The sequence below is a fragment of the Typopeltis vanoorti genome, chromosome 18 (assembly GCF_054136105.1).
Source record: "Typopeltis vanoorti isolate ZY-2024b chromosome 18, IOZ_Tvanoo_1.0, whole genome shotgun sequence".
NCBI classification, from domain to species: Eukaryota; Metazoa; Arthropoda; class Arachnida; order Uropygi; family Thelyphonidae; genus Typopeltis; species Typopeltis vanoorti.
Window position 1 is genome coordinate 22,980,284 of NC_143566.1, and position 16,703 is coordinate 22,996,986.

A 16,703-nucleotide genomic window follows, 5' to 3' on the forward strand; every position below is an offset into this window, starting at 1 on the left:
TATATGTATATTATACATTGGCAAAATGTTTTGAGTAACAGTCTAAAAATTTTTTTTTGGAATAGTTTTTAGTTAATCTTCAAAAGTTGATAAATTGGAGCTGTCCTCTTTTTGCTGAAAACTCTTCGTATTGTACTGTGTTCCCTGATAATGGCAATTTGACTTTGCCAAAATTCTGGATGTGTTAATTAAATTTATTATAATTAATATTTATCTATATTGTAATTTCCTTAAAAAAATACAAAAATGAATAATCAAAGTATAGGTCATACACCTGTCTTAAGTTAGTTTTCACTTATGAAGTTCAACATATAAATACATATTTTCATTTCCTGGTGGTGTTTTTTATACTGCGAGGCACTAACATGAATAATCAACAACAACTAAACCTTTCAAGACATATATATCTTAGTAATGTGGCTCCCATACTAACTCCCTGCCGATTATAATTCAGAACTCTAATATAACACATATCCTACAGTAATATAGTTATTATAATGAACCTTAAAATACTTAACACTCCATAAATTAACAACATTCTAGTAATGCATTACATTCACCCACAATTCACAGAGGATTGCTGCAATGATGAGAAGGACACTGACCTGCAGAGATAAAACAGTTATCATTCCATTGTATAAGACCCTGATCAGACCACACTTGGACTAATGTTCTTAGATCCACAGGATTTGAAGGGGATAAATTAGCTGTGGAGGGGGGGGGGTACAAAGGCGGATCACAAAGATGGTTTCAGGACTGTACTATGATAGTTATGAGGATCCGCTGAGGGAATGTGGACTGCAGAGTTTGGTGGATAGAAGAAGGAGAGGTGATATGATTGAGACTTTTAAACTGTTGAGAGGTGGTTACAGGGTTGACACTAGGAGTTCTTTCGCTTGGTTGAACAGCAGGAAGGAGTGATGACAAGAGGCCATCCCTAGAAGTTACGAAAGGAAACTGTGAGCAAGAGGGTGAGGAGTGGTTTCTTTGCATGGAGGGTGGTTGAACCATGTAATGCATTGCCTGATGGAGTGGTGAGAGTGAGACGGTCAATGAGTTCAAGGAGTGGTATGATAGTGGTATCCTAAGAAACACAGTCTTGATAGACTTTGTGTTTCTTAGGAAGGACCTCCCTCGATGAGTCTTTTCATTCCATGGAGGCCTGAATAATAATAATAATAATTCATCATGCAAAAAAACATTCTTCATCACTCTTACGAAAATTCCAGCGATGACCTCTGGTTCTTCCCCTTTCAAAATCTTCTCTGCATTAATCTGATAAAAGCACCTCACGAACCTAAAAACATCTCTATCATTTCACCTTTTTCTCCTATTTGTAAACTCTGTATAATTACATCCCTTTACCCATGTTCCTATAGCCAACATTCCAGAGTCCTGATAACACCTCAGTCACTCATCTCTGGACCCTCTCTAATGTTTCCAACATCACAATGAAAATTAGGTGACCAAATATGAGCAAAATTGTCCAATTGTTGTTTGACCAGTGATTTATACAGCAGCTCAACTACCTCCTTATCCCTACATGTTAGTGTACCTCTTATTATATTTGTACAGTCTATAGTCATGTTTATAGAGCAATATGCTCTATAAATTTCAGTCTACTGTCAAATATCACCCCAAAATCTCGTATGTCATGCACTTCCTGAAGTACAATCCCATCAACAGCCTTATGTCTCTGCACTGCAAAATGCAATGCTATGTGCACATGTTAACACTACAACTCCACTCATTTGTCCTGGTTAAAAGTGTATTCAAATCTTTCATATGGGAATTAACATCTGCAATGCTACTTACATTTTTCCCAAACTTTCCATCATCAGTAAACAACATGAAATAATAAATAAGTTAAATAGCAGCATGCATGAACAGAATCCTGAGGCACATCGCCTTTTTTTTTTAAGACAATACACAGCTCCATCATACACAACATGCTGATACTGTTCAGGGAGCCAATTTCTGATCCATCTAACCGATATTATAATACCATTCATTCCCATTCTGTGCAGCTTGTAAACCAACCTATCATGAGACAATCTATCAAATGCTTTTGTCCAACATCTCCAATACCTTGACTACAACTGCAGATTGGTCTTTAATTGGAAATTCTGCCCTAGAATCATACTTGTGGAGTGATACTATTTTTTTTTCCACTCCTTACGAACCTCACCCACTGCAATTTTTTAATTAACCGGGTAAAGGAAAAACTAACATTTTGCACATTCATTAAAAATAACTGGTGATATGTCATCCATCCCCAACAGCCTTATTAACATCTAATTCAATCAACACCTGATACACCTCTGATTCTTTGACTTCTAATTCTCATAACACTTTCCTCCCTTCTACATATTGCACACCATCATTTATACCAGTATAATATGCATTGATGAAGTGCTCATTAAATAACTCCACTACATTCTTTGCAATGGTCATTCTGCTACTGACTATCAACCAGTGTCAACCTGCAATTATTCAACAATTAATCTTCCTTTTGCTTAGCATATAACAGATGAATTCCTTTGAATTATTTTGCTCTTTGACCAATAGCAGATATCATTAGTTCACCTACATCAGAGGGCCAGGGGAACGGTCGTGTTTTCAGGGAACTCCCGAAAGCTAAGTACAATTTTGAATGGAAATTAGAATATATGTTAAAAATCATAACGTAATATTGTCTAAATTTGGTAGCTTGTTGTGTCTGTGTGATTTTGGTGTAAATTCCGTAAATTAATTTAGTCTTTAACGATACGTTTCATATATTTGAATATGGCGCCCAAAAATACGATGCCATTGTTCAAAAACTATAATGTGAGAGAATTTGTCCAATGTGATGTGTGTGTGGAATGTATGCATTCCCGAATGAGGCTGGAGTATGGATTGAAAGTGATAGTGGTGGGAGAATGTGTAGAAAGTGTATGCAAAGTGAGGAGTCGAAGTATGTGTCAGGTTGTGAGACAGTTATGGTTGAAGAAAGCTAGAATGCGAGTGAAAATAGTGGATCGATAGGGAATTGCGGTGTACAAGATGGCAATGTGAGCGGTGATCTAAGAAAGAGCGAGAGCAATTATACAGAAAGAGAAAATGGTTTGAATGATAAAAAAAATGAGGAATTATTTGTAGGAAGTGAGATCACTAGGCTGCGCGCAGTGATACAAGATGCGCAGCGGCAATTAGAGCACCTGCAAAACTCTTTCCAGAGTGATTCGGCTAACGTAAATAAACAGCGTAGGCGAGTTTCCGAAATGAAGGAGAGAGTGTTGTATGGTGACTCGTTATTAAGAGGAGTAATAGATGGGAGTGTAACTAAATCGTACTTACCGGGTGCGAAATTTAAGGATGTAAGTGAGAGCATTAGAGTGCAAAAACAGAGGGTGAAAGAAATAACAATTGTGGCTGGTACGAATGAATTGAAAGGTGATAAATTTTTTTATGAGAGAGGACTTGAAAATATTGTTAAAGATAGCGAAAGAAAAGAGTGACAGAGTTAGAATGGTGAGTCTGTTACCACGGTATGACAGAGAGGAGTTTAGAAGGAGGGCCATAATTGCAAATGATATTATGCACAGGTTATGCGGACGGTGTGGTGTGGAATTTGTGGACGTGTGGAATGAGTTTGATGGGCGAAAGGACTTATACAAGATGGATGGCCTGCATTTGAATGGACTTGGTGTGCGGAGACTGGAAAAAGTGTTGCTGAATGAAGTGAAAATGGATGTGCAGAACCAGGGAAACTAGAACTACCAAGGAGGGGGGGAAGTGGATATCCAGACATCAGTGAGACAGTTGAGTGTAAAAATGTATATAATGTACCTGAGCCAGCAATAAGGACAAAAAATGGGAATGGGATATTTAGAATAACGCATCAAGATAGGGGTGGGACAAAGGGAACACTGCAATTCATGTATACTAATGCCAGGAGTATTAGGAACAAGAAGGAAGAATTTTTGGCCTTGATTGGCTCTTCCTGGCCACAGGTTATTGGCATTAGTGAAACATGGCTGACGGAAGATGATATAGTTAGTGGGATAGAATGTGTAGGTTATAGTATGTTCAGGAGGGACAGAGAGAATAAAATTGGGGGAGGGGTGTTATTGATGATAGCTGATGAACTGCAGCCAAGGAGAATTGAAGTATTGCAGGATAGTGAAAGGAGCTCATTTGAGGCTATTTGGTGTGAGATTGATACTGGCAGAATAAAATATACAGTTGGATGCTGCTATAGACCAGGTGATGGAATAGATGGTGGAGATGGTATGCATAAACAAATTGATGAAATGAGTGGAAGGAGGGTAATTATTATGGGGGATTTCAACTATGGTAACATTGATTGGAAGGAGGAGAGGACACATGTGAGGAAGGAAATGGATTTTATTCAATTATTAAGGGATAACTATCTGAAACAGCATGTAATTGAAAATACTAGGGGTGTGAGAGTGCTTGACCTGGTAACAGTATCTGAGAATTTGACTGTAATGAATATGACCATGTTGCCACCTATTGGTGAGAGTGATCATAAGGTCTTGACCTGGGAGGTGGCTAAAGGTGTGAAATTTGTGATTAAGACAGGGTATATGTGGAATTACCGTGCTGGCAAGTATGACAAGCTTAGGAGATTGCTTGGATCAGTGCCATGGCATGTACAACTGCAAGGGCTGGACGTCGATAGAGCATGGGAAGTGATCAAAGAGCATTTACAGGAGGTTATGGCTGATTGTATACCTAAGGTACGAATAGTGAAACAAGGAGGGGTTATATGGATAAATAACACCATTAAGCTTGAGCTGCAAAAAAAGAAACAGCTATGGAGGGAATTTAAAGAAAGGGGTGACCTGCAGGCACACGAACGGTATAAAGTACAGGCCAGAAGGGTAACGAGTGTGGTAAAAACAGCAAAAGCCGATTATGAAAGGAAACTAGCTATGCAAGCAAAAGAGAATACCAAACAGTTCTTTCAATATGCTGCAAGCAAGAAAAAAACTGTACATGGCAAAATGATTTTAAGGAATGACGATGGTAAAGAGTTCACTGAACCAGTCGATATAGTGGAGTTACTGAGCGCGCACTTTGCAAAAGTATATCATCCAGGTGGTGACGTTGAAAAAATGAAGGAACCATTAGTTTATATGGGAATTGTGATGAATGAAGTGGAGGTGAATAGTCTATTACAGAACCTTAATGTGAATACATCTGTGGGATTGGATGGTATACCGGCACGGGTCTTGCATGAAGCGGCTAATGAATTATCAGTGCCCTTGACCATGTTGTTTAATCTGAGTCTCAGGTCTGGCTTAGTCCCGAAGACGTGGAAAGAGGGGAAAATAGTTTCACTGCATAAAGGAGGATCCAAGACTATGGTTGCAAATTACCGACCGATCAGCATATCAGGAGTCGTTGTCAAGGTCTTGGAGAAAGTAGTCAAGGGAAAAATACAGGAATGGATTGATGAAAATGAGATACTGTACAGAGGACAGCAAGGCTTTGTGAAGGGTAGATCATGCCTCAGTAACTTGCTCAAGTTTTATAACAAGGTGACGGCTGAACTGGATAAGGGAAATGGGTTTACAGTGATACTGCTGGACCTGGCAAAGGCGTTTGACAGGATACCACATGGAATTCTAATCCGTAAACTACAACATATGGGAATGGATATAGGGTTGGTGAGATGGATAGCTGGGTGGTTGATGGAGAGATATCAAAGAGTAGTTTATTCAGGAGTAGAGTCCAAAAAACGGCCTGTGACTAGTGGTGTGCCACAGGGTTCTGTTCTTGAACCACTGCTGTTTAATCTGTTCATTAACGATAAAGGGAAGGGTCTAAGTGGGACAGTTCATTTGTTCGCTGATGATGCAAAGTTGGGTAGGGCGATAGTGAATGCAGAAGATGTCAAAGTCTTGCAAGATGACTTAGATAGATTGGAGTTCTGGACTAAGGAGAATGGATGTCAATTTAATGTGACAAAATGTAAGGTTATGCATTTTGGAGTGAAAAGATTAGCAGCAGTATACCACATTGGTGGAACTGTACTCCAAGAGATTGATGAGGCCAGGGACTTGGGAGTGTTGGTGGATAGGGAGATGAAGTTTAGGGGGCACATTGCGAAAGTAGCTAAATCAGCTCATCAACTCACTTGGTTGTTGAAAAATACCTTGACGAGCAGAGAAAAACAAGTTATTGTACCTCTGTACCGAGCCCTGATAAGACCTCATCTCGACTACTGTGCCCAGATTTGGCACCTCGGTTCCTTCTTGATGGGGAGGAGGTTGAGAGGATCCAGAGGCGAGTGACTAAGATGATAGCAGGTGTATGGAATGAACCATATGAGAACAGGTTGAAGATTTGTGGGTTGCAGAAACTAGTTGATAGGCGGAAAAGGGGAGACATGATTGAGACATTCAAATTGCTAAAAGGATTCTATAGGATTAATTCAGATGATATTTTTGAGATCAGGACTGGTGGTGGGAGAACTAGGGGACACCCATGTAAGCTGGGCAAGAGCGTGGTTAGCAGGGGTGTTAGAGCTGGGTTCTTTACTTTTAGAGTGGTAAATGAGTGGAATAAGCTGCCAGAGTCTGTTGTGGGTGCTATGACAGTGAGCGAGTTCAAGGCAAGGTATGATAGATACTATGAGAATGTTGAACAGCTGCGTGAACATGATGTTTAGGGCCTCCCTCGATGAGTAAGGACTCCTGGAGTAGCCTGTGGTAGTAATAATAATAATAATAATATTAGGGTGCTTCTTAAAAATAGCAATTTTAAATGTTTCGAATTTCATATGAGGCACCTTCCCATTGTTTTTGCAGTAATGAGGGAAACAAAAATCTATGAAAATTTTTAACGATTTTGAGCATATTTAGGGGTCATGATTGTTAGTTTTTAATACTGCTCCCAATAAAATTATGTAATTTGCTCAATTTTTTAAAAAAATTTAATTAGTAATTGTTAACATTTATTTTTTTCAAATTAACATAAAACTTTAGTTTATGTTCATAAATTACAATATGAAACTTTATTATTCAAACAGAATAATACAAAGTTAACAAATTCTTAAATTTACTGGTTTCGTTGCTGTTATTTTAGTAGCATTGCTTTCTTGCATTCAGAGTACTTTTTTTTCTGTAGTCATTTACAGCCATCAAAAGAAATAGTTTGTGATCGTCATCATCATCAGTGTGCAGATTTTTCAAGTGGTCCATTCCAGTAAGGAGCATCATTGTACAGGAAACCAGTGGAAAGTCTGGTGATAGAGAAGAATTCCAGAGAGTGTAATGTCATGAAGTCTTCCAGTTGCACAGAAACAATTACTTACTATTATAATAACAGAATTAACTCATGTAAAAATTCTTTATTCATAGGATTTTTGCCTGAGTATCAGAGATATCATCAGTACAAGTACAAAGGCTAATTAAACAATAACTGCTATATTCACAAAGGGTCACCTAAGTAGCTGAGGTTAAATTTCCTAAATTTATTTTTAAAAAAAAATGTATATATATATGTGTGTGTGTGTGTGTGTGTGTGTGTGTGTGTGTGTGTGTGCGCGCGCGTACAATTACAAGTTAGGAAAGATATGCTGATTTATAGAGTACTATCTCCCACAAAGGGGAAAGACATAGACCATCAGATCTGTTTAGGTTAGGGGAGTGAAGTAACATTTCACATGTTTCTTTGTAAAGCAGTTCTATTAGGAACCGACTTTTGTGAATGACTTTTGTCTTGTTCCACTGAACTCCAAGTCTAGTGTTGATGGCATGCTCTGCAAGTCCAGCCTGTTCAGGTTCAAGGTACTGAATGTACGAGTTGTGTTCTTCTAACGGGATCAGAGCAGATCTTCCTGTTTGTCTGAAATATGATAACCCCCAAGAGCAGGGAATCTGGTAGGCACCTGGATAACTGAGATGTGGGATGTGAAAGAAAAAAAAAAAAATCTCTACATTCCTCACATCATCAAAGGACAAGCTTCCACATCTCAGCTATCCAGGTGTCTACCAGATTCCCTGCTCTTGTGGGTTATCATATTTTGGACAAACAGGAAGATCTGCTCTGATCCAGTTAGAAGAATACAAGTCGTATACTCAGTACCTTGAACCTGTACATTCTGGACTTGCAGAGCATGCCATCAACACTAGACAGAGTTCAGTGGAATAAGATAAAAGTCATTCACAAAAGTCGGTTCCTAATGGAACGGCTTTACAAAGAAACATGTGAAACGTTACTTCACTCCCCTAACCTAAACAGATCCGATGGATGGTCTACATCTTTCCCCCTTGTAGGAGATATACTCTATAAATCAGCAAATCATTCCTAACTTGTAATTGTATGTATACATACATATATTTTTAAAAAAAAATAACTTTAGGAAATTTAACCTTAGCTACTTAGGTGGTGCTTTGTGAATATAGCAGTTATTGTTTAATTAGCCTTTGTAGTTGTACTGATGATGCCTGTGATACTCAGGCGAAAATTCTACGAATAAAGAATTTTTACGAGTTAATTCCATTATTATAATAGTAAGTAATATGTCTACTCATGGTAATTCCTTACTGAAACTTATAAAAGAAACAATTATGGCTGGATCTACTGTAGCAAGTGTAGCTCTCCTTGTGTAGAGGCTTAAGTGCTGTGAGGACATTATGTTGGAGGTTTAATGGATTTTTTACAACACTCAGAAAGAATTAAATTAGAATTTAATACTCCTATATTTCGTCCTAGTCACTAGGACATCTACGGGGATTACAAAAACAATTAATGTAACATGCACACAAAAACTTACAATACTAAGCCCAACCACGTGGGTGACACTGAAGTCCTATCTAGGTGGAGCGCCCTCTAAGGGCGGTAGTAGGTGGCCTGGAATGTAAGGTGGGACCTCTGGTGATGAAACACTCATCACCAGAGGTCCCACCTTACATTCCAGGCCACCTACTACCGCCCTTAGAGGGCGCTCCACCTAGATAGGACTTCAGTGTCACCCACGTGGTTGGGCTTAGTATTGTAAGTTTTTGTGTGCATGTTACATTAATTGTTTTTGTAATCCCCGTAGATGTCCTAGTGACTAGGACGAAATATAGGAGTATTAAATTCTAATTTAATTCTTTCTGAGTGTTGTAAAAAATCCATTAAACCTCCATAACAAGTGTAGCTCGTTTTGTTGGACTGTTTTCTCCATACTTTAAAGCTTTGACAATTTTTCATTTTATCTCAAAAGAAGCTTGCACCTAAATAGCTGAAATATTTTACTTGTTCTATAGATTCTCCATTGAGAATGCAAATGAAGTTTTTTATGTTCCTACCTATTTTCGTAGTTTTGGTCTTTATACTGCTGATTTTCATGCCAGATTTGCTAGATATTCAGTTTAAGTTAAAGGATTCTGGAGACTTGCACTGGAAATACAACCTCACTTACATAAAGCAAATAGCTAAGTTTAATATCGCTGATTCTAATATCAGGTTTAGTGTGTCTTTCTTTCATAATGCATCTATACAGATGAGGAATAACAGCAGAGATAGTGTGTAGGCACTATCCCTTGCCTTAGATCTGATTTCATATCAAAACATCTTCCTGTACCTCCTTCAATTTTGAAGAGTTACAACTTAAATGTAGACTATACACTACTCTGTATAATGTTCCATTTACCTTATATACCTGTATTTTGAAAAACTTTTCTCTGGGCACTTGTCATATGCCTTTTCCAGATATGCAAAACTTAAATACAGATACTTATTATATTCTAACAATTTCTGAACTATTTGTTTTAAAGTGAATATCTGATCCTGACTACCTTTTGGCCTGAACTCAGTTTGTTCTTCTCCAAGCTTCTTCCACAATTTTTCTTGGCCTGCTCGCAAGGATACATGCACAAATCGTACCAGCAACACAGAATAAGGAAATTTCTCTGTAATTCTAACATTCAATTTTATCTCCCACCCACCTCTTTTATTTATTTTATTTTATTTATATAGATTGGCACTATGAGAGCTCTACTCAAATCATCTGGAATGTGATGCTCTGACCCACCTTCTGAATTATTCAGTGTAGCCATCGTAAAATTTTTCTATCTCTATATTTACGCATTTCTTGTCAAATATCATCTACTCCAGCTGCCTTTCCACATTTCATGATTTTGATGGCTTTTTCTACCTCAAGTATTGATATCTACTCCTGTTTGCATTCTTCTTGAATATTTTCTAATACTGCTCTTACTGTCAGTTTTGTCCAAGTCTTTAATTACTCCGGACATCTAGAATATCCTAATCTTCAGTTTATATGTCACCTTTATCATTTTTGATTCTTTTTTTTTTTTTTAGTAATCTTTCCTTCATTTGTAAGCTCTTTCAATAGCCTCTGGAAACGATATTCATCTTCTATATTTTTATCAAAATCTGCTCATCACTTCAATTTAACTACTTTTTACACATAACTTAGCCCTATTAATTTTTATCTGTGTTTGTTTAGGGCATCTGCTGACTTATTTGACAGGAGGTTTTTGGTATGTTTTCTTCTTTTCCAGTTCTTCTTGTATCCCCATGGTTCTTATTTTTATATCCTTGCAGACAACTTCACCGCATGATTCCTCAGCCAAATAAATCAATGTTTTCTTCAGAGTTTACTAATGAGACTCCGAGGTTTGGTTCTTGTTTTCAAACTGTGTCATTTTTTTTCCTGAATAATGTTTGTGTAGTCGAGTTTACAGCCTTAACCACGTTCAATGAAGTGATTATCACTTCCAGTTTCAAATCCAATACTCAGTATCCTGAGTAGAAATTCAACAGGTACTTACCATCATAATTAGCCTTCCAAATTCTAATAATCAGTATCCTGAGTAGAAACTCAACAACTACTTACCATCACGATTAACCTTGCCATTTTCTCCAAACTGTAGACTTGAGTAATGAAATATTATCAAAGAAATGATATCAAGAATAAATAAAGACCAAATGGAAAAATGTGAAGAAAACAAGAGAAAAATCAGAACTCCATGCTGCAGAAATGGCAGTGCTGGAGAATAAGATATCATGTTAATTAAACCAGCAAATAAATCAACATGTGTGATTAGAGAATACAGAGAAAAAAAAATGAAAGGAAGTGTATATTTTATCTTAAATTTACACTTCCCTTCACCAACAATACAAATCAGAAAAATGTTCTTATATGTGGAATCATAAACAATAAAAATCACATAAATACTGAAGAAAATGTTATGTTTAAGGTCTGTAAGTAAATCCTTGAAATTACTGACATAAGCAGCAAATGAGCAGAACAATAGTAGAAATATCCAGCAGGAATGCAATTCTAAGTGCATTTCAGCTATGGTGGTTGAAATCAGGTAGAGAAAAGGAAACTGAAGTAATGATTTTTGATGAGAGCTACTCAAATATGGAGGTATTCAAGATATGCAATGGGTTGTACTACTTAATTCAGAATGTCTGGTTGGACAGCCAAATTCAAGATGATGGCAGTAGAGTTGTCATAGTAACTATCTATAAAAAAACTAAAATAAAACTGAATGTGTGAATTACAGAGGGATTTTCATAAGTAGAGAATAATTGTAAGTACAGAATTCATACTGAATTCTCTACTTGCAATTTATTATTATAAAAGACATCCAAGGAGGCATAAGATTCAATGTGTAAGGTTCATCTCAGACAAAACAAAGTCTATTATACCATTCCTTAAAACCATTTGCTATCTGCACATTGACCACCTTATCAGATAATGTGTTAAATGTTCCTGCCCAACCTCCATGCAAAAAAATCACTTCTCACTCGTTTACATACCACTTGCTTCCAAAACTTCCAGGGATGGCTCTTACCCTTGCTCCTACCATATAAAACATCTCTCCAGTGTCAATCCTGTATCTTTAAGCAGTTTAAATGTCTAAATCATACCACCCATCCATCTTCTATCCACAAAACAATGCAGCTAATGAGCAGGTGAGGCCTAACATACAGCATTTCCTGTAAAATTAACTCTGCCTTCTCATGAGATGGCCTGTTTCTACAAAAAGGGTGCTAGCAAACATTCCAAGCATTCTCACTACAAAAGGATATCTTCGGATATCTTCATAGTTGGAGGAAACGCCAACTAGACCAACTAATTGACATTTCCTCCAATATACAGGACTTTGATTAAAAGGTAAAGAGCCAAGGGCTCTGTACTTTTTAACCAAACTTTTTCTCACATTCATCAATGCCTGTTTATCATTAACTTAAATTTTCATCTATATTTTTGATGTGTATTCCCCATTTTTCTTTTTCACTTGAAAAACTTAGCAGTGCTGAAATATCTCAAATGAAGAGATCCTCTACAATCGATGTCATAAACACTGCTCTCCCTGCAATATAACAGCAAGATGAAGGCAGTCTTGTTAACTTCGACACCACCAAAACAAAATCCGATCTTATTTCAACAAACTTTATCTTCTCACACCTTTTATAATATGGAAATCTTGAACCAAGATCAGCTATCTTCTTAACTGATTTAAATAAATGAAAAAAATAAGAGATAACAATTCAGTTATGTCAAATATAAGGCTCTACTTATAGAATTATACAAGTTTTATGCTGATGGCACTTCAAAAAGAAACTAATGAAGTAAGGGTCTAAAAGGATAATGATGAGGATCAGTGACAAAAACTTCAAAAGTAATTTGTGGTTAACAAAAGACAAGACAATAAGATATTACTGAAATTTTGAGATTTTGATTTGATTTTGAGAAAAACAATGACAAGATAGGTGTTGTTCTTCTTCGTAAGAGCTTAATACTACAACTGGATTACAGTACTAACAACTGCAAGCAACTTATACTATGGAATGCTGCATGAGTATAAACTATGGTAATGTTTTACACAAATTTTAGACATATACATCAATACATCTCTTTCATTTCAATTTTTACTCATTCTTTTATTGAACAATTAAAAGCTTTAATAAATGATCTGAAATATTCACATATAGTTGAGATTTTAATTAAACCAATATATTATTTATCTAATATACATTGGAAGTCAAACTGAAAGACTAATGTGCAAAACACGAAAATACTTAATGTACTACAGAAACTTTACATTTTAATAAAATAAAATCCAGTAAACAGCAAAGTTAAATACTTACAGCATCTTCACGATATTCCATATATGAACGAAGAATAAAAAGAACAGACTGTATGCACTTCTCTCGTTCTCCATCACATTTTGAAGTCAACCATGGATGCAAAGTCTGTAGAAAATTTTTTTTAAATCACATATGGCAGACTAATCAAGAAAATCTAATTTTTAATATATTCACTTTTCTAAAAGTAGCGATTTTGAAATGTCAAGTTTCAAACTACCAGAAACAAAGCTGGATACTTAACATTATAGGTTTACAAAAAATTCATATGGGTAGGTATTTACATGCAAGCTCTTTCCATCACCTGCAACAAAGATTAGTATCAGAACCTTAAAAAATAGTCTTACATATACTTAAAAATGATGACATTAAAAGAAAAGAACTTCAAATCTTCCAAGATGGTTACTCTTAATTTCCGATGATCCATCATGTGTTAAGCCTGAAATAAATTACAAAGACATGATCTCCTTACAATATACATGCAAGACATCAAGAAAAATAGCACAATTATTAAAATCAGACAATGTTTGAACTTTCCATGAGAACAAGATTCCTTGTTCTCATGGAAAGGTCAAACAGGGAGACATTTCAAAATTCGTACAAAAAGAACATAGATGAAGTTGAAAATAAGAGATCAGAAAGAAGCGAATCCATAGCCCACATCCTCCCCAAACATCATGTAGTAGATTGGAAAGCTTCTTCCATGCCTTTCATCAGATTATTCAACGCCACCACCAAAACAAAAACGAGATCATTTGCCCATACATTACACTAAACAGAAAACAAGAATTTATACTTCATGACATCTGGAAGTCAATAATTAGTGTACATATCATTTGCTGAATGATATGCCACACTGACAATCCAGTATTTTTCAATTTACAGAAACATCTGTTGGAAATATTTTAGTTTCTTTGTTTACATTAAATATTTTCCATGCCATTAAGACAAAGACCGTGAAACATATTGGAGTAACAGTCAGTTTTAATCAATAATAGGTATGAGAGTCAAACCTGGTTAATTATTCATAGTTGTTATCAACAACTAATAGGTAATTACTTAAAATAAATGAATCCTTTATAAATGCAGTATGATGAACTTGATGGGTGTCAGTTGCACAACCTGCAGTGTTTTACAGATATGTATGCTTTTGATAGGTTTCTGGAATATTTTATCATGAGTTAGCAATAATACAAACTTTTTACTCTCACTTAAATATCTTCTTCTTTTTTTTTTGTAGCTCTTGTAGCTGTTGAAAAACTATACCAGAGAAAATGGAATGCTAATATGATAGAAGCCTATTATTTCTTCAAAGAGAGAAAGAAGTGCAAAGACACACAAGAAGAATATGCTAGCACTTTTTATATATCATTCCTATACACAAAAAGCCCACAAAGTACACATAGCAAAAAAAGACTGCAACCATTGAAGAGTCAGTGGTTGCAGTCTTTGGAGAATACTTAATAGGAAAAGTTGTTCCATAAGATCAAGGTAGATGGAATGCATGATGAATGAGAGAAGCAGGTTTGGTGAGTAAGCAATTCACCTGTGAAAGAATGTTATTTTTAAGATTGCTGTTAAAAGAAGATTTTGTTTCAGTTACTAGGATCGACAGAAATGAAGGGAATGATAGACCTAGTTCTGCTGAACAGCTCCCAATGGAAATATCTATAACACAGACACCATGCAAAAACAAGTGTGCAACAGTAACTGGAGATAGGCTGCTGTTGCTTTTTGAGATTATGGTCAAAGCAACTAAGGTTATGAGGTCAGTGTATTATATCTATTAATTGTGTGTTCTTTTGACTGTTTTGTCTATACAGTGGGATGAACAATCCACCATTTCTGTGAGGACTTACCTTCAGATGAAAATACCTTATAAGTTCTCATCCTAGAATGGATTTGCTTTCCAATCAAAGGACATCAGCAATATCAACTGGAGAGAGTATATGAGAGAGGATTGTCAATTAGATAAAATGCCCTCTTCTTGAACAGCATCAAGAATTTTTAAAGGTCTTAGGTGCACCACTATAAATATGACAAGGTGTGGATCTGTGATTTATTCAGAGTTAGTAGGTAGATAGATAAAATATAATGCCACAAGTGAAAAAGGATACCACTGGAGACTGTGGATGCAATAAAAGTGATGTGGTTATGCCACTAGCAGTAAGGTCTGAGAAGCAAAATCTCATCTTGATTGTTAATGTGAGCATTATTAAATGTGGGGGAGAGGGAAGAACTAGTCTTTTTTTGTTTTCACAAACATTAAGTGAATAGTTGTCACTACTCCGTAAAAAGATAGTACAAAAATCAGCTTTTAGAGCACTGATAGTTAATGATCTTGAAACTTGATATATTTGAGCACAACAAATTTCATCATATGAGTAGGAGAATAGTGAGTGCCATTATCGACCAGAATTTCAGGTCAGTGAGAGCAAGTCATTTATGTATATGGAGAAGAGGGCAATTAAAATTAAAGCGACCCGAGGAACACCTGCATTAGTTGGAAAATCAGAAAAGAGAACACCCTCCAGTATAACATGCAGCAAATGAGCAGAGAGAAAACTGGTAATCAAATTACAAAGCAAAGATGGCAATTTGTTGAGAAGCTTCAATTCCAAATTGAGGAAAAAGGTTTGTTCAAAACCTTTTTCCATAACACGTGTCAAGAGATGGGTGATGTAGGCAAGATGTTATGCCGTGAATCTTGACTTGGAAAATCTAAATTCGCTGATTAGTTGACAGATTATTGAATTAGCTGACCTGTTGATGACCTTCTCAACTGCCATAGAGATCAGTGATGTGAGAGCAGTAGGTCTATAGTGTGATGTAGACATTTGTCTGCATATTGGTTTGCTTCCATGCTATCTGCTAATTGAGTGGATTCAATTGAGCTTAATATAATGCTGAGATGATAAGGGCAAGTTGTTAGTTCACAAGCACATCTCAAGAGCAAAACTGGTAAGATACCATCAGAATCAAAATTATTTTTAGTATTCAGTCTGTTGTTCTGATTACGTTCTGGCAGAAGGCTAGCTACAGGAGATGTGATACAATGTTAAAGTTGGAGAAGATTAACTTGATTATCCATGTAGAAGTTGATAAGAAGACTGATGCCTGGATGTGAGAGAGAAAGAGAGGAGGCACAGCACAGATGGGCAAAAATTGCATCTATCAACTTTTGCAAGGGACCAGAAGGCACACCTGCCACTGACACAGGTGAATTTTTTTAAAAAAACATTTATCTTGTTACAGAAGCTTTTCAAATGTCAGACAGTCTTGTTAATAATGTCTTGCAAGTATCACAGGCTTCAGGCTGAGAATGAAGCTTTACTTTGGAAGGCATATGATCAATTTCCTGAAGAGGAAATTGATGATGATAGTATGTTGATGCATAGAATCCTCGTCATTTGCATCTCCTGGTCTTCAGAAGCAACCAAATATATATTTTGTTCTGTTGGTCTCTATCTCATACCTGATGGCCTCAAATGTGCTATTTTCACTGGTCTGCAGTTTAACTCCTACTCCCCCTTTCTCTTTATTTATTTTTCTCATCTATTCTCCCTGTAAACACT

At 36.3% G+C, this 16,703-nt stretch overlaps 1 protein-coding gene across 2 annotated transcripts in view; it reads right to left on the bottom strand.

Moving 5' to 3' along the window:
• The window catches only part of c11.1 (maestro heat like repeat family protein c11.1), a 763,927-nt gene that overhangs the window by 375,256 nt on the left and 371,968 nt on the right, over positions 1-16,703 (bottom strand). For both annotated transcript variants that reach the window (XM_090407949.1, XM_090407950.1), the window contains exon 23: positions 13,132-13,236. In XM_090407949.1, the coding sequence (XP_090264075.1) occupies positions 13,132-13,236 (105 nt within the window). The remainder of the gene's footprint in view (positions 1-13,131; positions 13,237-16,703) is intronic.